General features: G+C 39.0%; 1 protein-coding gene across 1 annotated transcript in view; it reads left to right on the forward strand.

Annotated features, from left to right (window-relative positions):
* Positions 1–25614, forward strand: part of UVRAG (UV radiation resistance associated) — a 299395-nt gene that overhangs the window by 48049 nt on the left and 225732 nt on the right. Inside the window, exons 4-5 of the mRNA XM_086678352.1 lie at positions 7456–7617; positions 16341–16415. Of these exons, the coding sequence (XP_086534478.1) occupies positions 7456–7617; positions 16341–16415 (237 nt within the window). The remainder of the gene's footprint in view (positions 1–7455; positions 7618–16340; positions 16416–25614) is intronic.

Here is a 25614-nt window from a genome sequence, read left to right on the forward strand (position 1 = left end):
AAACTTGGTATTATCTGTCTTTCAAATTTTAGCTATTCTGGCTGGATGGTGGTATTGCGTTGTGTTTTTAATTTATATTTCCTCATATACTGTTCTAATTGATTACCTTTTCCAGTTCTATGCTTTTGTTGACCATTTAGATATACATGTTTTAATAAAGTGCATATTCTGGAAAAATATGCCAATTAATGCCAATTAGGAATAAACAAATTCTATGCATGGACTTGACATTTTTATTTATTTATTATTTATTTATTTTATAGGATATATGCGATCTAAGTTGGTAGTTTAAGTAGCTCTTTTTTCATGCTTCCTGTTTTTGACTATTCAAGGATAGTGGAGTTGGTGGTCTGTTGAATTCCAGTTAGGTGAAATGTTATCATTTGAATTTTTCATATTTACATCACATCTCCCCCACCCCCTCCCCCCCACCTTCCCCTTTCTTATTTAGGGAACATTTACCTTTTTTATTTACCTTTTTCTCGTTGACTCAAGGTTATCATGAGGAACATCCCATCTTATACTAGAGTCTCCTTCAGGGGCTGCCTAGGACTGAGGCCCAAATGCTTTATGCTAAATGATCCCTAGCAGCATGGCCTACGTCCTATACAAAAGTTAGCTGATGTTGTCCTTCTTGTTTGTTTTCTTTTTGTCTTTAATTGTTATCATGTGTTTAAAGGCAGATACGTAGACTTTGACTTCCTGCTCCAGTTATAACCAAATGTGTGACCTTATGCAAATCACTTAATGGTTTATAGTATATATACAATAGTATATAGTATAGTATCTCCTTTGAAAAATTGGGATAATGCTGTCAACTCAGAGGACTCTGAGTTTTGTGAAGATTAATTATAGCATATCTGTAATGAATCATTCGTTCTTGTGGTAATATTTTAGTTTTTGTTGTCATGTTTAACTACTTATTTGTGTCTCAGCCCTGCTCAGGTGTACATGAGGTGATAGAACAGTAAGAGCAAGTTTGAGCCCTGTGAAGGGACCCCAGTTCCTTTTGGCCAGAGAATAGGGCACGGGTCGAGGGCAGAGTTCTCCCTTCCTCTTTCTGCTTCTGGCTGTGGGATCCAAAATAAGGAAATTGTTGACAATCTCTTAAGGTCCCTTTTGTTCTAAATTGTCTTCTGTAATTTAGTGGGGTGAAAAAAAAAACCAAGAACCAGACACACAAAAAAGAACATGAGAGGAATTTTAGAGACCTAGGTTCAAATTCCGGTGCTATTTTTACTACGAGACCTTGGATAAGGCACTTAGCTATTGTGTTTCATTGATTCTCAGGTGCACATTTTTTCACAGTTTAATACCTTTAAAATCTAGATGCATCTTAAAATCATTGCTGCTTTTTTTTTTAATGGCACATAAAATAATGATACTTCTCATCATTGGTGGTATCTCAGACTTGACGAGATATGATATTTTATCTTTTTAACTAATGGGGTTAACCAGTTGTCTTATTTACTACAGGTGGGCTTATTGATATGAACAGGGCTGTTTTATTAAACAGATTAGTACTTCTGTCTAATGCTAGGATAGGCTTTCTTCTGTGTCCTTTTCATGTTATCTGACTTTATATAGTACCTGTCACTAATAAAATGTTAAAATGGCAGCTATTACTATAATTATGATTATTCTGTTTAAGCTTTATAACTCTGTAAGGTGATGGTTGTTCTGGTTTTTATAAGTGAATATTGTAAGATACAGAGGGGATTATGTGGGTTAGCAGTATAGCTTAACTTCAGCACTTGCCTCTCTGCCATACTGCCCTGCCCGTCAGCTCTGTTTGACAGACCAAAGGCTGAAGTTAAATGACTTCATAAGCCAGTGGTTCTGTTTGGTTGATTGCCGTGGTTCCATCCACATTTCTAGTGATCGCTTTGGTGTCTGCGAAGCTTACTGACTGGTCAGATTGTGCTCTACCCTTATTTAGCAGGGCTGCTGAAACAGTTATAGTCAGGTAGATCCTGGGGGTCATACAAGAATGGAATTCTGTTGATCGTAGGCTAAAATTTGTGGATGGGTGGGAATTTAGTTGTTTTTTTTTTTTTTTTAATGATTCAGTATAAAACCGATTGCATAAATGTGCTTACTGTATTATCATCGTGCTGTTTATTGATGGTCTTCCAGTATCCTCAGACACCCATATCAATTGATCAGACATTCATTCACTAATGCAGCAAATACTTACTGAGTGCATACCACGGATTTTTCAAGCTTTGAAGATCTTGTGAACAAATCAGACAATGTTACTGTCTGTCAGAGCTTTTATTTTAGTGGAAGGAAATCAGGCAATAAAAATATCAAACTATAAGTGAAGAAGATATATCAGACATAAAGTGCTGTGAAATTGGAAGTCATGTCTTATCTCCAGAAACTTTAACAACCAAACCCACAAAACACATGCATCAGTATATCTCCCAGAACAAAAGCAAGCACTACCCTACTCCCCTCCCTGCTTTGGTCAGAAAAATAACTGTCACAAAGCCAAGAATTGTTATACTTTTATGAGGACTGTTTGATTGACTGATTTATATTGTATTAAAATTGTTAATTTGGTAAGATTGATTATATTTACATTTAGCATTTCAACTATCTGAATGATTCTCTTAATGAAAAATACAGTTTTTTAGAGCATAAAGTTGACCTTGTCATTCTTACCTTAAAACTTTTCTCCCCATACTGTACAAAGTAAAAGTACTCCTTGGCCAGGCATAAAGCATCCTTCAGGTTTAAAAAAAGATTTTTTTTAATGTTTATTCATTTTTGGAGAGACAGAGACAGAGTGTGAGCATGGAAGGGGCAGAGAGAGGGAGACATAGAATCTGAAGCAGGCTCCAGGCTCTGAGCTGTCAGCACAGAACCCAGCACGAGTCTTGAACTCACGAAATGCGAGATAATGGCCTGAGCCGAAGTTAGCCACTTAACCAACGGAGCCACACAGGCGCCCCCATTTTTTTTTTTAAAGATTTTTTTAAATTATTATTTTTAAGTAATCTCTGTGCCCAACATAGGCCTTGAACTCGACCCTGAGATCAAGAGTTGCATGCTCTACCAACTAAGCCAGCCAGGTGTCCCCAAAGATCCTTCAATTTAGTGCCTTGTTTATTTCTTGAGCTTTGTGAACCATTACGCTTGCATGCATTCCAGTTGTCTTAGCTCCCTGACCACATCATACGTCATACTGCTGGACCCTTGTTTATGGTGTTCCCTGTGCCTGTAGTTCCTTATTTTAACCTGGGGAAATCCTGTTTATCCTTTAAAAGTCAAGTTTCACAGCCTCTGTGGTGATGTCTTTCCCCGATTCATTTAAAGTTTATTTACTCCCGTTTGTGCTATTGTGTAGCCTTTTGCATAATTCTTCTACTGACCTTTTCATGAAGTAATGTAATTCTTTAAATAGAGGTTTGAATCTAATACTTGAGAGGTATTTTGAAGGCATTTATGTGTTGGTTCTTTTTTTAATTTTTTTTTTTTTCCAACGTTTTTATTTATTTTTGGGACAGAGAGAGACAGAGCATGAACGGGGGAGGGGCAGAGAGAGAGGGAGACACAGAATCGGAAACAGGCTCCAGGCTCCGAGCCATCAGCCCAGAGCCTGACGCGGGGCTTGAACTCACGGACCGCGAGATCGTGACCTGGCTGAAGCCGGACGCTTAACCGACTGCGCCACCCAGGCGCCCCTTTTTTTTTTTTTTTTTTTAATTTTTTTTTTTCAACGTTTTTATTTATTTTTGGGACAGAGAGAGACTGTGTTGGTTCTTAATAATTGTGCATTAAGTATTGAATAAATAGATGAATTACCATATGAGGCCATGTTAATGAGAAATTAGAATATATTCTCCTAGTGACAATAAGCAGCAAAATTCAGAAGTACTGGTGGTCATTCTGAGGAGCTGCATGCAGGACGGACTTCCCTTCTAGGGCAGGGCTCGGCTGGCCAGTGCTCTGGAGAAGCCTGGAGAATCGGCAAAGCTCTGAGGGGGACTAACTCATCAAGATGGCTAAGGGACCTATTTCTGCTGGCTTCGGCTGGAGAAGAGCTAAGTCTGTCTCTTTTCCGGTCTTGTCAGAACGGAGAAATCGGGGCCATCCTGGGGCTTTGTCATCTGTTGAGCCCCTCCTTGTGTGTCCGGGGCTTTGGGGTATGGTCCTATGAGGAAGAATTATCATCTCATTTTACAGAGGAAGAAGCAAACCCCGGGAGCTGAAACAGACTTCTCCAGCTCACCACACTAACATGACCTTGTTCGGCTGGTTTGGTTTTTGTTGGTTTTTGTTGGCTTTAAGACCGTTATGGACCCACGTGGGTCCCGGCCCTCTTCTCCCTTCATTCATACTCTCCCTGGGTGACCTGGCTCATGACATGGCTGCCACTTCCACCTGTACCTCTCTTCTGGGCTCCAGACTGTCAGCCTGACGTCCGTGCCCACATATCCCAAAGGCCTCTCATACCTGGCACGTTCAAGAGCAGACTCCTGGGTCTCTTGCCCCGCCCCCCCACCCCCCATACCGTATCCCTGAGCCTCTGCCAGTCTCCCCCTGCACAGAAAACGGCACATCATCTGCCCAGTTGTTTGAGGCAGAAACCCAGGAGACCTTGTAGATTCCTCCCTTATCTATGCCCTCCCTTCAACCCATCAGCAACTCCTGTCACATCTAGTTCCAAAACGCATCTCCCTTACCTGTCCCACGTCCATTCTCCGTCTCCCAGACCATCATCTGCAGGCACTACTACGGTAGCCTCTGTACTGATGTTCCTCCTCCTCTTACTGTTTTCTTCACTCAGCAAATGGTTGGCAGGTGCTCCTGTACTGTTTACAGGTATACGTCATTTTACTGCACTTCAGTTTACTGCGCTTCACAGATAATGTGTTTTTACAGATTGGATGTTTATGATAACCTGGCTTTGACCAAGTCTGTTGGCACCATTTTTCCAAAAACATTTGCTTACTTTCTGTCTCTGTGTCATGTTTTAGTGATTCTCACGATATTTCAAAATTGTCATTATGATTATACTTGTTATGGTGATCTGTGACATTGCTATCACAATGCACTGCACCCATATAAGATGGTGAACTTAACTGATAAATGTTGTGTGTGTTCTGACTCCTCCACCGACCAGCCCATTTCCCCACTTCTCCGCCTCTCCTCCAGCCTCCCTATTTCCCTGAGACATAACAATATTGTGATTAGGCCAGTTAATAACCCTACAATGGCCCGTTAAATGTTCAAGTGAAATAAAGAGTCACATGCCTCTTGCTTTACATCACAAGCTAGAAATGATTAAGCTTAGTGCAGAGAGCCTGTTGAAAGCCAAGATATATACCAAAGCCAGGCCTCTTGCACCCAATGGTTAGCTAAATTGTGAATGTAAAGGAAAAGTTCTTGAAGGAAATTAAAGGTGCTGCTCCAGTGAACACAGGATGATAAGAAAGTGAAAACAGTCTTATTGCTGATGTGGAGAAAGTTTGAGAGGTCCCAATAGGAGATCAAGCCAACCACAACATTCCCTTAAGTCAAAGTTTAATCTAGAGCAAGACCCTAACTTTCTTCAATTACATGAAGGCTTGGAGGGGTGAGGAAACTGCAGAAGAAAAGTTTGAAGCTAGCATAGGTTGGCTCATGAAGTTTAAGGAAAGAAACTGTCTCTATAACATAAAAGTGCAAGGTGAAGCAGCAAGTGCTGATGTAGAAGCTGCAGCAAGTTCTCCAGAAGATCTGACAAAGATAATTAATAAAGGTGGCTACATTAAACAGCAGATTTTCAATGTAAATCAAACAGCCTTCTTAATTGGAAAAAGGTGCCATCTAAGACTTTCACAGCTAAAGACGTCAATGCCTAGTTTCAAAGCTTCAAAAGAACAGTCTGACTCTCTTGTTATGAACTAATGCAGCTGGTGACTTTAAGTTGAAGCCAATGGCATGTACCATTTTGAAAATTTGAGGGCCCTTAAAAATTGTGCTAAATCCATTCTGCCTCTGCTCTGTAAATGGAGCCAGAAAGCCTGAGTGGCAACACATCTGTTTCCAACATGATTTCATGAATATTTTAAGCCCACTGTTGAGATCTGCTCAGAAAAAGATTCCTTTCAAGATACTACTCCTCATTGACAATGCACCTGAACACTCTTGACCTCTGATGGAGGTGTAAAGTGAAATTAATGTTGTTTTCATGCCTGCTAACAACATCCATTCTGTAGCTCATGGATCCAAGGAGTAATTTCAACATTCAAGTCTTATTATTTAAGAAATAAATTTCATAAGGCTGTAGCTGCTATAGATAGCGATTCTGATAGATCTGGGCAAAGCCAGTTGAGAACCTGCCAGAAAGGATTCACCATTCTAGATTCCATTAAGAACATTGTGATTCATGGGAAGAGGTCAGAATATCAATATCGAGAGGATTTTGGAAGAAGCTGATTCCAAACCTCATGGATGACCTCATGGGGTTCAAGACTTCAGTGGAAGAAGTAACGACAGACGTTGTAGAAATAGGGAGAGAAGTAAAATTACAAGGGGAGCCTGAAGACGGGACTGAATTGCTGTTATCTCATGATAAAACTTGAACAGATGAGGACTGGCTTCTCATGGATGAAGAAAGAAAGTGGTTTCTTGAGAAAGAATCTACTTCTGGTTAAGATCCTGTGAAGATGGTTGAAATGACAAGAAAGGATTTAGAATATTACACAAATTTAGTTGTTAAAAAACAGTGGTGGGTTCGAGAGGTTTGATTGTAATTTTGAAAGAGGTTTTACTGTGTGTAAAGTACTATCCTCATTGCATACGCCAACATCAACATCGAGGCAATGCCCTCCACCAGCAAACAGATTATGACTCGCTCAATGCTCAGATGATGGTTACATTTTTAAGCAGTAAAGTATTTTTTTAGTGTTTATTTATTTTTGAGAAGGGGGAGAAGCAGAGAGAGAGGGGGACAGAGGGTCTGAAGCGGGCAGTGTATTGACAGCAGAGAGCCTGATGTGGGGCTCAGACTCACAAACCGTGAGATCATGACCTGAGCCGGAGTTGGACATTTAACTGACTGAGCCGCTCAGGTGCCCCAGTAATAAAGTATTTTTTAATTAAGGTGTTTACATTTCTTTTTTTTAGACATAATGCTATTGAACACTTAAGAGACTGTGTTATATTGTAAACATAACTTTTCTGTGCGGTGAGAAACCAAAAGATTCATTTGACTTGCTTTAGTGTGATACTTGCTTTATTGTGGTAGTCTGGGACCAAACCGGCAATTAGCTCTGAGGTATGCTTATACCATTATCACTACCATTGTGTTAATGGGAATGTCTTCCTGATTCATTTAGGTTTGTAATTTAATATATTTATGAGGTCTTTCGGTTTTTAAAAACAAAATGATTTATAACCTAATTGAAATAATTATAAACAAGTTAGAGTCTTCATAAAGCATGCTCTCCTTTCCATCAACAGAATCCAACGTGGCGGAGTCTCGATTTTGGAATAATGCCAGACCGTCTTGATACATCTGTGTCTTGTTTCGTGGTGAAGATATGGGGTGGAAAGGAGGACATCTACCAGCTTTTGATTGAATGGAAAGTCTGTTTGGATGGACTGAAATACTTGGGTCAGCAGGTAATTATTTATTTATTTATAATGTTTATGTATTTTTGAGAGAGAGAGAGAAAGAGAGCATGAGCAAGGGAGGGGCAGAGAGAGAGGGAGACACAGAATCTGAAGCAGGCTGTAGGCTCTGAGCTGTCAGCACAGAGCCCAATGCGGGGCTTGAACCCATGAACCGCGAGATCAAGACCTGAGCCAAAGTTGGACACTCAACTGACTGAGCCACCCAGGCGCACCCCCACTTTTTTTTAATGTTTAGGTAATTTTTAGATTCTAGTTATGAGTAGTTGTCTTCTCTAAATTAACCTATCTAACCTTTCTGTAGATTCTTACGATTCTACATTTCCGATCATAAAGAGAGAACTTTGATGATTGTTTACTTAATTATAGAAATTTGAGTCATTACCAAGTTTGAAAAATAATTTTTAACTGAGGAAACTTATGAGGAAGCACCCTAAGCTGCTAATTTAAGAGGATTTTTTTCTGGGAGGTGTAGGAAAGAATATACTTTCCAATAGCATTCTTTTTCTTCTGTTTTATTGGATATTCCCCATTAGAATCTAAACATTAAGTTGCAAATATGGAATGTACTATAAAGAGCTTCTCTTATGATCCGTAGAGTTGAGTTGTTTCAGGAATAAGGAGAGCTATTGTTTATTGAGCACGGAGATAACAATTGCCTGGTTTATACACTGCTACCAATCCCCTTTGAGCGATGTAGCTATTGGATCATAGCACCCTTCTAGCTGAGCTCGGAAGTAGCTCCATAATCCCTTCTGACACTGTTCTGGGATGCAGCTAGTAATTTATCAGAGCTGCATATGATATGAAACCTATTTACCATCCCCAGACATAGATTATTATAATTTGTGTTTTTATCAGCCTTGTGAAGTTTGGTATTATTGCCCTTATTTTCCAGATGGGAAAATTGAACCATAGAGAGTTTAAGAAACTGTTCAAGATCACACTGCTAGGTGGAGCTGGGATTTGATTCCAGGCCTGGCTGACTTACAAATTTATTCTGTGTTTTGTATCACACTAATATATACATATAGTCCTTGGTAGTCCACCTACCTTGGAATGAGTGCTGTATCTATTTTGTGATACCCTAGGGACTGCTGTTAAAGGTAACTTTAAAATATTTGTCATATCTATGAATATCCTTGATGTTTCTTAATATTTATTCAATATAGACTTCCTGGTATATTTCTTTTAAAGAATCAATTTAATTCTACATGTTTTTTTATCAGATTAAAAAAAAGTCCTTTGCCCTCATTTTGCTTATTGTATATTTTGTGTTCTTCTATATAGTGACCAGAACAATGCATATAATGGATATTTTCCATAACTAAATTCTAATGGCTACAGATTCTTAATCTTTTTTGTTTTTGTATTATTCTCCCTGTTTTAGGACTGGTCTTTTTTTTTTTTTTTTTTTTTTTTTTGTAATTTTTTTTTAAATGTTTATTTATTTTTGAGACAGAGAGAGACAGAACATGAACGGGGGAGGGTCAGAGAGAGAGGGAGACACAGAAGCTGAAACAGGCTCCAGGCTCTGAGCAGTCAGCACAGAGCCCGACGCGGGGCTTGAGCTCACAGACCGCGAGATCATGACCCGAGCCGAAGTCGGACGCTTAACCAACTGAGCCACCCAGGCGCCCCTTTAGGACTGGTCTTAATAAAAATTTGTAAAACACTGACTTTTAGCTTAGGGCCTTTTTTCCTCTTTTGTTACGGTATACTTGTTGCCTTTAGATTGGCCAACCAGAGCCCTGCGCTGAGGCAGTACTCTTTCTGTCTTCCCAAATACCATAGTCGGCTCTCTGTGGATAGACTCTGGTATTGAGTACTTGTTTGTCTTTCTTCTGAAAGTACCTGCATTTCTCAGAGGATGATGCTTCTTAACATTAGAGTGCATGGCTATAGAAGATGGCTATAGAAGCAACGAAGATGGCCTTCATGCTTTTCAACTCACATATTCCTTAGGTAGTGATCTTGAAATACCCAACTGTGTTTATGTCAAACTTGCTTAATTGCAGAGAGTCAACTTTCAGGTGTCTTATTATAAATATAAAGCTGGTTATGCTGGTATAATGGAGAACAAGAGAAAGGGAAAACATATTTTTAAAGCCAATTAGAAACTTAGTACCATTGTAGAAAGTCAGAACTCACCTATGAAATAGATATAACAAGTAATATACTACTAGAAAATCAGATAAACTTGGATTACAAATTGGGGTACCTGTGTGGCTCAGTTGGTTAAGTGGCTGACTTTAGCTCAGGTCATGATCTCGCCATTCGTGGGTCTGAGCCCTGTATCAGGCTCTGTGCTGACAGCTCAGAGCCTGGAGCCTGGGATTCTATGTCTCCCTCTCTCTCTGCCTCTCCCCCACTCATACTCCATCTCTCTCTCTCTCTCTCAAAAACAAATAAACATAAAAAAATAGGGTTACAAACTTTCAGACTAAGCAAGATTAAGATGTATGAGGATAATAGACAGAATTACTTAGGTTCATTGATCATGTACTTTCTATCAGGCATTGTTCTTACTGTTAAGGATCCAGAGGTGGGTAAGACAAGATCCTGAGACTTAGTACACTGATAATTGATGAATACTTGCATAGACCTGCACAGTACCATACTGTTTTAATTACTATGGCTTTGTAATACAATTTGGGGGACTATATGGAAGAGGTATTTAGACAGGACTAGGTAGAGTCAGGTTGGGCTGACTTTTGAATGAAATTTTCTTTTGCAAGTCAGGTTGTTGAGGTATAATGTATATATAATAAAATTCACCCTTTTAAGGTATACAGTTCAGTAGGCTTGACAAATGTGTGAAGTCTAGTAACCACCACAATGAGTAATGCTGCTGTGAATATTTAAATATAGGCCTTTTTGTGGACATATGTTGCCATTTCTCTTGAGTAAATACCTAGGAATGGGATGTCTGGGTCTAGTGGTTAAGTGTGTGCTGAAATTTATAAGAAGCTGCCAAACTGTTTGCCATTCTGGTGGGTTTGAAGTGGTATCTTGTGATTTTTTTTTTTTTAAGTTTTTATTTTAATTACCTGGTACTCATCATGACAAGTGCACTCCTTAATCCCCATCACCTATTTCACCTATTCCTCTACCCACCTGCCCTCTGGTAACCATCAGTGTGTTTTCTGTAGTTAAGAGTCTGTTTCTTGGCTTGCCTCTCTCTCTCTCTTTTTTCCCTTCATTTGTTTTGTTTCTTAAATTCCACATATGAGTGAAATGATACAGTATTTATCTTTCTCTGACTGACTCATTTCACTTAGCATTATATTCTCTAGATGCATCCAAATCATTGCAAATGGCAAGCTTCCATTTTTTGTGGCTGAGTAATATTCCATCTCTCTCTCTCTCTCTCTCTCTCTCTCTCTCTCTCTCTCTCTGTCTCCCTCCCTCCCTCCCTCTCTCTCTCTCTCTCTCTCACACACACACACACACACACACCATATCTTCTTTATTTTTTTTATTTTTTTTTTTTTAATTTTTTTTTCAATGTTTATTTATTTTTGGGACAGAGAGAGACAGAGCATGAACGGGGGAGGGGCAGAGAGAGAGGGAGACACAGAATCGGAAACAGGCTCCAGGCTCTGAGCCATCAGCCCAGAGCCTGACGCGGGGCTCGAACTCACGGACCGCGAGATCGTGACCTGGCTGAAGTCGGACGCTTAACCGACTGCGCCACCCAGGCGCCCCACCATATCTTCTTTATACATTCGTCAATGGACACTTGGGCTGCTTACATATCTTAGCTACTGTAAATAATGGTTCTATAAACATAGGGGTGCATGTATCTCTTTGAATTAGTGTTTTTGTATTATCTGGGTAAATACTTAATAGTGCAATTGCTAGATCATAGTGTAGTTTTATTTTTAACTTTTTGAGGAACCTCCATACTGTTTTCCACAGCGGCTGCACCAGTTTGCATTCCCACCAACAGTGCGTGAGTGTTCTTTCTCTTCACATTCTTGCCAACACCTGTTGTTTCTTGTGTTGTTGATTTTAGCCATTCGGATAGTTATGAGGTGATATTTCATTATAGTTTTGATTTGCATTTCCCTAATGGTAAGTGATGATGAGCATCTTTCCATGTGTCTGTTGGCTGTGAATGTCTTTTTTGGAGAAATGTCTGTTTGTGCCTTCTGCCCTTTTTTAAATTGGATTATTTGCTTTTTGGGTGTTGAGTTTTATGAATTCTTTATATATCTTGGATATCAACCCTTATAAGATACGTCATTTGCAAATATCTGTTCCCATTCAGTAGGCTGCCTTTTAGTTTTGTTGATTGTTTCCTTTGCTGTGCAGAAGCTTTTTATTTTGATGTAGTCCTGATAGTTTAATTATGCTTTTATTTCCCTTGCCTCAGGGGACCTATGTTGCTACAGCCAATGTCAGAGAAATTATTCCCTGTGTTCTTTTCTGGGATTTTTATGGTTTCAGGTCTCACATTTAGGTCTTTAATCCATTTTGAACTTATTTTTGGGTATGGTGGAAGAAAGTGGTCCAGTTTCATTCTTTTGCATGTGTCTGTCCAGTTTTCCCAACACCCATTTGTTAAAGAGACTGTCTTTTTCCCATTGGATAGTCTTCTCTGCTTTGTCAAAGATTAATTGACCATATCATTGTGGGTTTATTTCTGGATTTTATATTATGTTGCATTGATCTATGTGTCTGTTTTTATGCCAGTACCATACTGTTTTGATTACCACAGCTTTATAATATAACTTGAAGTTTAGAATTGTGATGCCTCCAGCTTTGCTTTTCTTTTTCAAGATTGCTTTGACTATTCAGGGTCTTTTGCGGTTCCATATATATTTTAGGATTGTTTATTTTATTTCTGTGAAAAAATGCTGTTGGTATTTTGATAGGCATTACATTAAATGTGTAGATTGCTTTGACTAGTAAGACATTAAAAAAAAATTTTTTTTAAATGTTTATTCATTTTTGAGAGAGAGAGACAGAGCATGAGCCAGGGAGGGGCAGAGAGAGAGGAGACATAGAATCTGAAGAGGGCTCCAGGCTCTGAGCTGTCAGCACAGAACCTGACGTGGGGCTTGAACCCATGAACCATGAGATCAAGACCCGAGCTGAAGTTGGACACTTAACTGACTAAGACACCCAGGCACCCCTGAGTAGTACGACATTTTAACGATATTTGTTCTTCTAGTCCATGAGTGTAGAATTTGGAATGTGTTTCCATTTCTTTGCATTGTCTTTAATTTCTTGTTTTCAGAGCATAGGTCTTTCACTGCTTTTTTGGGTTTATTCCTAGGTATCTTATTTTTTTGAGTACAATTGTAAATGGGATTGTTTTCTTAATTTCTCTTTCTTCTGTTTGTGCTGCTTTGTTATGGGTGTATAGAATCTTGTGATTTTAATTTGAATTTCTCTGGTGATGAAATCATGTTGAGCAGTTAAAAAAATGTTTGTCATCAGTCTCTCTTTCTCTTACCCTTTTTTTGTAAAATGTTCAGATTTTTGCCCACTTTTTATTTGGTTGTTTGAATTCTCATTATCGAGTAGAATTTCTGTATGTATTCTGGATATGAGTCAGTTCTTTATAAGATCTGTATTTTCCAATTATTTTCTGCCAGTCTGTGGCTTTTCATTTCTTTAAGTGCCATTCAACGAACAGAAGCTTATAAGCGTTGATGAAGTCTGCTATATTAGCTTTTACTTTAATGTTTCATTCTTCTTGTGTTTTATCTAAGACATCTCCACCTAATCCAAGGTCACAAAGATTTCTCTTATGGAGTTTTTTCTCTAGAAGTTTTACAGTCTTAAGTTTTATGTTTATGCCTATGATCATTTTGAATTCACTTTTATTTAAAGTGTAAGGTTTGTTGTTTTGCAGATAGATGAACATTTGTTCCTGTACTCTGTTGTAAGAGCTCTTATTGAATTACCTTGCTATCTTTGTTGAAATGAATTGTTTAAAATCATTTATATGGGTCTGTTTCTGGACTGTATTGTATTTTATTGATCTGCATGTCTGTCTTTATGCCAATACCACATGATCTTGAATAGTGTAGTTTTATACATCATGAATTCAGGTAATATGCATCCTCCAACTTTGATCTTTTTTCAGAGTTGTTCTGGCTATTCTAGATCTTTTGCTTTTACATATGTATTTTAGGACTAATTTGTCAATTCTACAAAAATCTAAGAAAATTTGGGAAGAATTGACATCTTAATAGTATCAAGTGTTTCAATCTATGGACATGGTATCCCTGCATTTGTGAAAATCTTATTTCACTCATCAGCATCTTGTAGTTTTCAGTATACAGATCTTGCACATATTTTGATAGATTTGTACCTGTGGATTCCATGTTTTTTAATGCTAGTTTAGATGCTGTTCCTTTAAAAAACTATTCCTATTTGCAACTATTGTTGCTAATATATACAAACATTTCTGTGTGGAGCATGTATTCTCTGACTTGCTAAACTCATTTATTAGGTCTAGTAGTTTTTTGGTAGATCCCTTTTATAAATTCCTATATAGGCAGTCATATCTGTACACACATTGTTTAATTTCTTCTTAATGGATATGTATTTTTTCTCTTTTTCTTGTCTTATTTCATTGGTTCAGACTTCAGTACAATGTAATGTTGAATAGAAATGAGTAGAGTGGACATCCTTGTTTTGTTACTGATGTTGGCTAAAAGTATTCAGTCCTTTGCTATTAAGTATAATATTAGCTGTAAATTTTGTAAACACTTTATCAGGTTCAGGAAATTTCCTTTCATAATGGATTATATTTGCTAATATTTTGGTAAGACTTCCTTCATCTGTGTCCGTGGGGGATATTGGTCTGTACTTTTCTTGCATTGTTCTTTTCTGGTTTAGTATGAGAGTAATGCTGGTCTTGTAAAATAGATTGGGAAGTGTTTAGTTTTCTGTTTTCTGGAAGGATTTGTGTAACAAAGTTGGTATTCATTATTACACAAATGTTTGACAGAATTCTTCAGTGAACCCATCTGGGTGTTAAGATTTCCCTGTGGGAAAGTTTAAAAGTATAACTTCTATTACTTAACTAGATATGGGGCTTTTTAGGTTATCTATTTCTTTTTGAGTGAGCTTTGATAGTTTGTTTTCCTAAGAGTGTCAGTTTCACATAAGATTTCAAATTTATTAGTATAAAAATTTTCACAGTATTATTCTATTCTTGTAAGGCTTATAGGCTGTCTAATGATCCTTTCCTCTTTCATTCTTGCTATCAGTAATTTCTGTCTCTTTCTACTCTTAATCACTCTGCCTAGAGAGTTATCCATTTTCTTAGCTTTTCAAAGAACTGGTATTTAGTTTCATTGATTATCGTTATTTTCAGTTTCATTGATTTCTCATTTTATACTTATAATTTTCTTTCTTTTGCTTGCTTTGGGTTTACTTTGCTCTTCTTTACTAGTTTCTCAAGGTAGGATTTTGCATTACTGTTTTGAGACTTATCTTTTCTAAAGATAAAGTAAGCATTTAATAAATTTTCCTCTAAGCCTTGCAATAACTCTGACTCACAGACTTCAATGTTGTATTTTCATTTTCATTCAATTCAAAATATTTTCTAATTTCCCTTTTATTTCTTGACTCAAGGGTTATTTAGAGGTATGGTGTTTAATTTTCAAACATTTGTGTATTTTCCAGATATCCTTCTTTTCTTGATTTCTACTTGAATTCTGACGGATTTAGAGAAAATAGTTTGTATGATTTCAATCCTTTTGGCTTTTGTGAGGTTTATTTTATGGCCCAGAATATAAGATCTCTTTTTGGTGAGTGTTTCCTATACATGTGACGTGTATTCTGTTGTCACTGAACGGATTGTTTTGCAAACGTTAGTTAGGTTAAATTGATTGGTCATCTTGAGTGAAATTTGGATGATATGTTGGATTTAGCCGGAGGAGGGGGGGGGGGCGGGTAGGTACAGAAGTGTGATATAACAGAGCATAATCTGACTCATTCATTTCTAGTTGAGGAAACTAGGGTCCAGAGTGATGATGCAGCTTAGGTATTATTATCTTTAAACTGTCTTTTTGAAAATAGAAAATAATATTAATCTTGTATGTTTTTTTCTAGGACTTTTTGTGTGTGTGTGTGTGTGTGTGTGTGTGTGTGTGTGTGTGTGTGTGTGTGTTTAACGTTTATTTATTCTTTTGAGAGAAAGAGCACGAGCAGGGGAGGGGCAGAGAGAAAGGGAGACACAGAACTCAAAGCAGGCTCCAGGCCCTGAGCTGTCAGCATAGAACCTGACGTGGGGCTCAAACTGATGGACCGAGAGATCCTGAGCCAAAGTCAGACACTCAATCAACTGAGCCACCCAGGCACCTCAGGACTTTATGTTTTTTAAAGCACTCTTATGGACTAGGATTGTGTTTTCTTTGAGATCAGAGAATATACAGTATGTCTCTGGATCCCTTGTGTTTTAGAACTAGCCTTTCCATAGCAATCTCAAGAAGTATTTGTGGAAAATATATGTGAATGATGGTGCCTGTTATCTCATGTGATGATTTTGTGAGCCCTTTGACTAAAGCAAGAGGCTCTCAATGGATTCTCTGGTCTTAGGATAAGTGATTTGTTTTCTGCTGGCTTGTTAGGTTAGTCAGCCTGTTTTTCAGCATTGAAGCAGGTCCTGTTTTAACTGTCATGCTCCAATCATATTAAAACTTAATTGGAATGAGAAGAACTGATAGGGTGTTTTTCTTCTTTTATAGATTCATGCCCGCAACCAGAATGAAATAATTTTTGGGCTGAACGATGGCTACTATGGTGCTCCATTTGAACATAAGGTAAGAGGGTTTTCCTAATTCTGTGAGTTTTGTTTAGTCCAGCTGTGCCTTGACACATAGTGTAAAAAGCACTGTGTAAATAGAAGCTTGTTTTAAGTATCATCATAAGTTTGTTTAGTGTGGCTTAAGGTAAAATGCTTTCTAAAGCAAAAACTTGTTTTGTAACCACCCCAATTCATCTTTTCTAAATCTAGATTATTGACTTTCCTAAAAGAAGATCTGGGCTGTTTGCTCTTATTCTACATAATTCTTTGGAGGGTCAAAACAGAATGGTGACTTTTGATGAAGTGCAATACAATTTTATTACGGATTAGTCAGTTCGGTCTCACTACCAGGAGTGTGTTTGGAAACTATTGGACACACCAGAAAATCTTAGGGATTAGTTTGAAAAATTGTTTTTGGTGTCAGTTATTTGGGTCTTGCAGATGACACAGGTGAATTAGAGCAGAATATAAGTAATTTGAAGAGCACCTTAGGTAGAGGTGCCCTTTTTAATGTTTGGGGACTATGGAGAACCAGAGAGGAACACTGTTGTAGCTTGAAGTTGGAGCGGATGGAAGTTGATGAATAAGGCTAGATGGCTTGAAGAGATGTTTTCTAGATGGATTTAACTGCCAGAATGGCAATTAGGGGAGCGGGGGGGATAAGAGGTTGTTGGGTCAGCTCCTTCTCCAATAAGCTGGAAACCTTCAGTTCTCAGTTTAGGAGTTTTGCCTTTAACATAGACATGTAAGACCATCTTTGCCTGAATTTCCTTTTGTCAGCTCCTCTTGTTTTGGGGAGGATGCTGACAGCTACCTGGATGAGTGTAATCTGGTGGTTTAGAATACAGGTTTTGGAGTCAGATTGCTGTGAGTTTAATTCCTAGTTTAACTTACCTACGAGAGAGATCTTGGGCAAATTGAGTCACCTCTGAGTTTATTTTCTCCTCTGTAAATGGAGGTAACAATTTCTACCTCATCATAAATTGGGGGATGAAAGGTGGTCGTGAACATTATGAGCCTGGCACATGAATAGAATTCAATAATAAATGGAAACTACCCACTAGGTGCTAAACTCTATCATATGATAAGGGAGATTACCTCTCTAATCCTATCGTGTTAACATTGTGTCCCTTGCCCAGTACCTGGGGTATAGTATAGTAGGTGCTCAGTAGAAATTTGTTAATGAATGTAGGTGAATGCATGTTGTATTTAGGACTATCAGCAATAATGGGGTGGGGGGTGGAGGGGTGGGGGGGGTGGTGGTGGTATTATTTCTGTCTCCTATCCTACTTTACCCTGACCCCCGACTCCTGGAATTTTATTTTTATGTAACTCATACTGTCAAAATAACTCTGCTATATTATTGACAAAGTGCAAAAAAGCAGTAGAATTGTTAAGAATTCTCTCGGACTAAAAGCTATAGCAGCAATATCTTCAGAGTCCAGTAGATGGCAGTGCTTTCTCATTGTAATGGGGAAAATAGAGCAGGAGTGGAATCCAGTAAAAAGGACCAAATCTTTTTGGAATGAAATTCTCAGGAGATGAAAATAGCAATTTGGTGATTAATTTCACAAACACAGTCACATGACTTGATCACCTGACGTACATAGTCAAGCCTAGATTGAAGATTTAGGGACAATAGCAAGTTTCAGGGTCTGTTTTGAGACCTGTACAAATGAAAACTCCTAATTTTATATTTTTCAAGACATGATAGTTTTGAAAAGTAGAAAACCTGAATTCTAATCTCAGTTAAGAGACCTCCATTTAGTTCACTTCATAGAACTGAGAAAGTAAAAAGGTGGCTATTTCCTCTTGCTAGTCAAATTAATGGACACTAACTTGTTTCCAAAGCACGTCCCACACAATACCTAAGCAGAATGTTCAGAAGTAGGGATTAAGTGTCCCAAATAGCCTGTTTTAACAACAGGGAAAGGGATATGGTATAATTTTGTCCAGGTCTTTCAGTACATCATCAAGCAAAAGTTGGAAAATTATAAAAATAGGTTATTTCTACACATATTTTAGTCAACTTTCCTTGTGCTCTCCCCCCCCCCCCCCCCATTACAACATACAAGAAACAAAGAGCGAATAAACCTTCAGGGGCTGTTTCCAACAGCTGCCTGCTTTGTTATAAAACATCTAGGTATCTGAGCGCAGTTTAAATGCAGGGGAAAAGTGCTCTCCTAGTAACAGCGTTGCACCAGGTATTTATAGAGCTTTTGAAAACTACCATTGCTAGTTTTCATTTAAGGAGTACCTATTATATGTCAGACACTATACTAGCTATCATACTTGTTTTTATTTAATCTTGGGTAATAACTCCATGAGGTAGTTATTACTCTCATTTTATACGTAAAGTACCCTAGAAGAAAACATGAAACTACTAACCCAAGACTATATAAGTAGGAAGTGGCAGAACAGTGGTTTTCTTTTAACCACGAAGCTACCTGGCGTCTCTACATCTTCCCACTATGTATAGCATGTTAAAATACCAGGGCTCTCTGTCTTTACATTTAACCAGAGGTATCCACTATGTGCATTGTGAGAGTCAAATGAGCGGGTACATGGGAAAGTGCTCTGGATGGTATGAAGTGCATTATTGTGTAGGCTTTGTATGTTTATTATTGTTGAGTGGGCATGTGATGCCCATGAGGCCATCAACCCGCTGAAGTCTATAAAAGGTCCACATATTAGTCACTATATTTGGCTTCTCTTGAGTCTTTTTTTCCCCTTTTCCCGTGGATCAAATGAACTTTTGACAGATGTTTGGAAAATCATCTTATCCTGTAATTCATATTTATAAATCCTGCTGCTGCAGTGTGGTCCCCATTCTCTCTCTTCACCGAAGCCAGAAAATAATCTGGGAAAATGCCATATTTCCTGTTACGAATTTGGAGGATCTTGTCTTCTTAGCACGATTTTTGAGCTTTTCAGTATTTTAATACTGGAAAATTCAAAGCCAGGCATGGTTCTTTGTATAGATGTTTTAGATTCTTGAAAAGTAAACAGAAACAGAACTCCAGACTTGTCCTCGCTGGGGGGATTCAGAGAGTTTAAAATTTGGTTTTGTTTAAGATTTTGAAAACTTGTTTTTACTCTTCTCTCTTGGATTTGTAGTGAGGGCATTCTTGACCTTTTATCCCCCCCTCTGATCGTCAGTTTCAGTTTAAATTGTTCTATAAAGCTGGGAATCCTTTTTTTCCCCCTCTCCCTCTCAGCTAATGCTCTTTAACAGGATTCCACTGCTGCCTTCTCTAGTCCCGTAACAGTTATGGTAATTTGTGTGTGCATCTTTTCTCCTCTTCGGGCATAAGCTCCTTTTGAATGAAGTTGTGTTTTACTCACTTTTTTAGTCTCAGGACTTAGTGTAGACTTTGCTTGGTAAATATTTTTCTGTGAGTGTACAAAGTCTCCTAGGATCATATGGTTCCTATCTCTAGTCTGAAATAGACTCCTGGGTTACATTAGCAGGGCACTTTCAGTCCTCTTGTCATGAAGTAGCATTAATAGCATTTAGTCCACTTCATATGTGGAGTGTGGACTATGACTGTAATGCTTTTTTGAGGGTTGTTTAAGCCACTAAAATAAGAACAAGAATCTCTTTACCGTATTGATGTGAAGGGATTGATTTTAGTTTCAGGATCTGTATACCTTTGCTTAACAGTACTCTTCTTATTTCTCATTACTTCTCGTATTTTGAGGGACCACATCCTCTGTGGCCTCAAACCTTAGACCAGATCCGGGGGAGTATGTATATTCAGTTCTGGTTTAGTGTCTCAGAAGAGGTCTTGCCTTTCCTTTTTTTAAAAATTTTTTTTTATTTTTTAAAAATGTTTATTTTTGAGACAGAGAGACAGAGCATGAGTGGAGGAGGGGTAGAGAGAGAGGGAGACACAGAATCTGGAGCAGGCTCCAAGCTCTGAGCTGTCAGCACAGAGCCCGACGTGGGGCTCGAACTCACAAACCGCGAGATCATGACCTGAGCCAAAGTCGGACGCTCAAGCTCAACTGACTGAGCCGCCCTGGCGCCCCATTGCCTTTCCTTCTTAAAAGCTCAGCTTCTGGGCTTCGTCAGAGCCCAGAGGTAGAAGGTACCCGAGGCTTGAAGGTGCTTGACAGAGATACTTGCACAATTTTTGTCAGTTTAAGCTTGGCTGACAATTAAAAGCGTATTAATGTCCAAATGAACATAAACACATAGGAACACAGGCTGTCTGTTGATTCATCAGGTAGCTATTTTAAGAGAGGTTGTACAAATAAATACTATATTTTGCAAATACCCATTGCATCTGAAAATACGCTCAAGTAGCAGAATGAGCCATTGCTTTTTTCCCCCTTGCCAATCATAATTTCTTATTCTAACTAAGCAGAAAAAGGACTATGTGCAAAGCTCACAGTTTTAAGAATAACATATAGAATGCTGTTGGTTCTGCTGGGGAAGGCTTTTGGTGGAGGCCTTTAAGTTATCGTCCTCAGGCTTCCACTTGGGCCTTTTGTCATCTTATGAACATGTCGTATTTGGATTCAGATCCTCTCAAGCCCACATCTCCAGTCTGTGTTTCCATATATCTAGCCTTGTGTCAAATGGCTTGGATGTGTCAGAGACACATATACTCTACGAGTCCCAAACTGACTCAGTTCCTCTCCCCATCTTGAGAAACTTCTGTTGTGTTCCTTGGTTTGGTGAGTGGTACCACTCTCCATGTATTGTCTCAAGTCAGAACAGGGGAGTCATCCTGGCCCCCTCTCTCTTTTTTGAATCACTACTGATGGTGTCTGCTAAATAACTACTTTCCTGCTACTTGGATTACAGCCAGATTTATCTTTCTAAAATGCTGGTCATGCCCCTCTCTTATTTCAATCATTTTAGAGTAATCAGTGGCTTAAAAGTTCTCGCCGTGTGAAATGGTTCCTGATTTTTAAGCACCCCACCCATAGCTTAGAACCCATCGCCACAGAAAGGTTTTCTGTGTTATACCCCTAAGTCCGGTTTGGATACCTCTCTTTATGCTCCTATAGCACCTTGCATTTCATTTTCCTCATCAGTGACCCTTACCTGGTTGTGTTCTGATTGCCCATTTGCTCATCTCTCTTTCTTACTAGACTGTAGAGCACATAAGGGCAGGGGCAGTGTCTGTCTTCGTTACTCATTTATCCTTAGTGGTTAGCCTGGGATTTAGTAGTAATCTAGTAAATATTTGTTATGAATGAGGCTTCTGTAGTGGCAGATCGTTATACGTTCTAAGGGGGTACACTGGTTGCTTGTCGTCATTTGTATGGCTTGTCACTCACAATTCTATTTCTCTATGTTTAAATAGTTTTGGACCATTTTTGCATGGATACCTGCTATTTGCAAATTATCATACTTAAAACAGAACTCTTCATTATTCTCTCCAGGTTTGCTTTCCTTTCCAATTTTCCACATCGTTATTAACTATTTTCCCATTTATGCAGTCCTCAAGTATGGCAGTTTTTTGTTTTTTTTTATCTACTCTATTCCGTTGGCCACTAGACTCTTTTGAGTCCTTTGAAATGACTCCTGTCCGTGGCTACTTTTCCAGCTCCATTGCCATGCATGATCCAAGCTCAGACTGGCACCGCCATAAGGCTGGGTTACTGTAGTAGTTCCCCGGTGACCTCTGACCTCTGGTCTCTTTATATCCACTCTGCCTTATTCACCACTGCCTGATTAATCTTCCTAAGGCATGCTTTCATTTTTTATTCCTTTGCTTAAAGGCTTTATAGAGTGACTTCTTATTGTCTGCTAGATGTTTCTAAACCTCTGACCTGCTTTCCGTCCCTCCATCAGCCCAGATCCAGTCAGTGGTATGGAGAGTACTTTTAGTTCTATCTGTGCTTTTATCTTCTCTCTCTTATGGTTTGAGCTCTCATATGTGTGGATTTTTAGAATGGCCTCGTAACTGGGGTTTGGACATTCTGCCTTCTCCAGCGCATCATATTTGTCATTACCAGAGTAACCTTCCTTAAACGCACCTCTGATCATTGTGCTACACTGTCAGAAACCTTTCCTGAGTCCTTACCGCCTGGAGATTGTCTTCACTTTTTAGCATGGCATTCAAGGCTTTCTCTGCTCTGACCCTCCCAACCTACTTATTTAGCCCTGTTTCCCACTATTTTCCTCTCCGGGGTTCCAAGTAATTTCCACATCATTAAAGCTGAACAAATTGGACCACTACTTAATTTTCTCGGAATGCAGCTTATGTTTTCCCACTGTCATGCTTTGGCTAAAGGTGTTCAGTCTGTGTGGGACTTTCCTTCACTGCCATTCAGCTTTTTAATACTTCTTAATCTATCTCAATTACTGCCACCCCTGCAGCCTTTGATGTTTCTGCTCCTACTAGATGGAATCTTTACTACATCAGAGCTCCCATAGCTATTTCTTGTTTAACCTTTCCTCTGGCACCTTTGCAGTTTTTACTTCGCTTAGAACCTTAACTGGGTTGTATACGTCATAGTGTACTGGCTTATCTCCTTCTATAAGGATGGTCGTGATCGCCTGACACCCTGCATTAGGTGTGCAGTAAACACCGAAATAAGTAAGTGTGTGTATAATACTGTTTGCTTCATAAGCCTGTCAACTGGATTATTTCAGTATAACAAAATTCTAATAGAGTTCAGGATAGTCTTGGGACTGTAGTAGCTACTAAAAACTGTCAGAAGGTACAGTAACATACTTTATAAATTTTTTTTTTCAACGTTTTTTATTTATTTTTGGGACAGAGAGAGAGCGTGAACGGGGGAGGGGCAGAGAGAGAGGGAGACACAGAATCGGAAACAGGCTCCAGGCTCCGAGCCATCAGCCCAGAGCCTGACGCGGGGCTCGACCTCACGGACTGTGAGATCGTGACCTGGCTGAAGTCGGACGCTTAGCCGACTGCGCCACCCAGGCACCCCCAGTAACATACTTTAAAAGGTAACTTATCCAATGATCCACTGTAGAAGTAAGCAAACTACAGTCTGGCACATGGTTTTGTATGGCCTCTGAGCTGAGAGAGGTTTTTACATTTGTGAAGAATTCGAAGGAGAAAACAAAGAATATGCCATAGAGATGACATGGAGCTTGCAACGCCTAAAATATTTACTATCTGGCTGTTGACAAAGTTTGTTGACCACGGATCTAGAAACACACCCGATCATCTGCCTGGAATTACTCCTGCTCGCTGGCTATGTGACATTAATCATCCATTTTCTTGAACAATTTAATAGGCAGGCCCTCACCCAGACTGGTGCCTGTTCCCTTCCTTGAAGAAGCTTTGTTAGGCCTGGCTTCAGAAGAATTTTGAGTGACATGTAAATCTCCTCTGGGCTCTTTGGCACTTGGCAGTATCTCACACAGATAACCAGATACAAACGAGCCATTTCTTTCCATTATAATCCTTCATCAGAGGTCTGTGAGGATCGCACATCTGGTGAAGTTAGATGTCATTCAGAACAAGGCTCTTAGCATATTTTAAGAATGTTAATTGCTAAGTGGTGGCTGAAGCAGAAGGGTTTAATTGTGTCCTTAAGTTGCCTTAAATGTACATCGACCCAGAATTTTAGAACTGGAAAGGTCTTAGAGATCAAGTGTAGCATGGTCGTTAGGAAAATGGGCTGTGGAGCCAGACTGCATGGCTCTTCTACTTAATCCTCTTTGCGTCTCAGTTTCCTCACCTTTAAAGTGGGGATAATAATAGTTCCTGTTTCACGGGGTTGTGTGAAAAATATGTTAATGCTTAACATATTCACATTTAAATTATTAATATTAGCTTGGAAAACAGTACTGCCTGACATACTGTAAATGCTCATAAATGTTACTCTTAGGTGTATTGCTGTCATTTTTTATTATTGTTTTTATTGCTAGTAGTTTCATTTCATTTTATAATTAAGGAAACTGAGGACTAGAGGAATTAAATTGTTTTCCTCACTTCCATGATAAGCAGTGTGGATTAAAACCCAGGATCCTTGCTTTCATATGAATGCTCTTTTCCTGCTATAGTGAATTGCTTTTAGTTGTAGGTTAGTGGGTGTGGATGATTTTTTTTTTTTTTTTTAATTTTTTTTTTTTCAACGTTTATTTATTTTTGGGACAGAGAGAGACAGAGCATGAACGGGGGAGGGGCAGAGAGAGAGGGAGACACAGAATCGGAAACAGGCTCCAGGTTCTGAGCCATCAGCCCAGAGCCCGACGCGGGGCTCGAACTCACAGACCGCGAGATCATGACCTGGCTGAAGTCGGACGCTTAACCGACTGCGCCACCCAGGCGCCCCTGGATGATTTTTTATGAGAAAAAAATGTGTCTGGCCGCTTTCACTTAGCCTTATGGCTTTTGAGGGGCATCGATGTGTAGCATGTGTTAATACTTCTCTCATTTCAGTGGCTAAGAAATATCCTTTTATATATATATATATGTATACACACACACACACACACACACACACACACCCCATTTGTTTATTCATCCACTGATGGATATTTTGGTTGTTTCTACCTTTTGGTTATTGTGAACACTTTGCTATGAACATTTGTATACAAGTATTTGAGGACCTGTTTTCATTTCTTTTAGGTATGTACCTAGGAGTGGACTGGCTAGGTTATAGGGTAATTCTGTGTTTGACTTTTTGAGGAACTGCTAAACTTTTTTACAGTGTCCAACGTTTTACATTCCCAGTGGCAATATGGCAATATAGGAGGGCTCTAATTTCTCCACATCCTTGCCCATGCTTCTTTTCTTTCTTCAGTTTATTTATTTGTTTTGAGACAGAGAGAGAGAGAGAGACAGAGAGAGACAGAGAGAGACAGAGAACATGCACGTATGTAAGCAGAGTAAAGGTAGATAGGGAGAGAGAGGAGAGAGAATCCCAAGCAGGCTCTGTGCTATCAGCTATCAGTGCAGAGCCAGACGTGGGACTTGAGCTCATGAACCATGAGATCACAACCTGAACCGAAATCAAGAGTCGGATGCTTAACCGACAGCCACCAAGGGGCCTCTTTTTTTTAATTGAAAAATTTTGGGGTGCCTGGCTGGCTCCGTTGGTAGAGCACATGACTCTTGATCTTGGGTTCAGTGTCCCCTTTGGAAGTAGAAATTACTTAAAAAAAATTTTTTTTTGACTTTGCTTGTTTATCTGTTGGTTTGTTTTCACTTATGTTAGTGGGTATGAAGTAGTATCTCATTGTGGTTTTGATTCCCCTTTCTCAAGTGACTAATAAC

The sequence above is a fragment of the Puma concolor genome, chromosome D1, assembly GCF_028749965.1.
Source record: "Puma concolor isolate L17-30 chromosome D1, mPumCon1.1.hap2, whole genome shotgun sequence".
NCBI classification, from domain to species: Eukaryota; Metazoa; Chordata; class Mammalia; order Carnivora; family Felidae; genus Puma; species Puma concolor.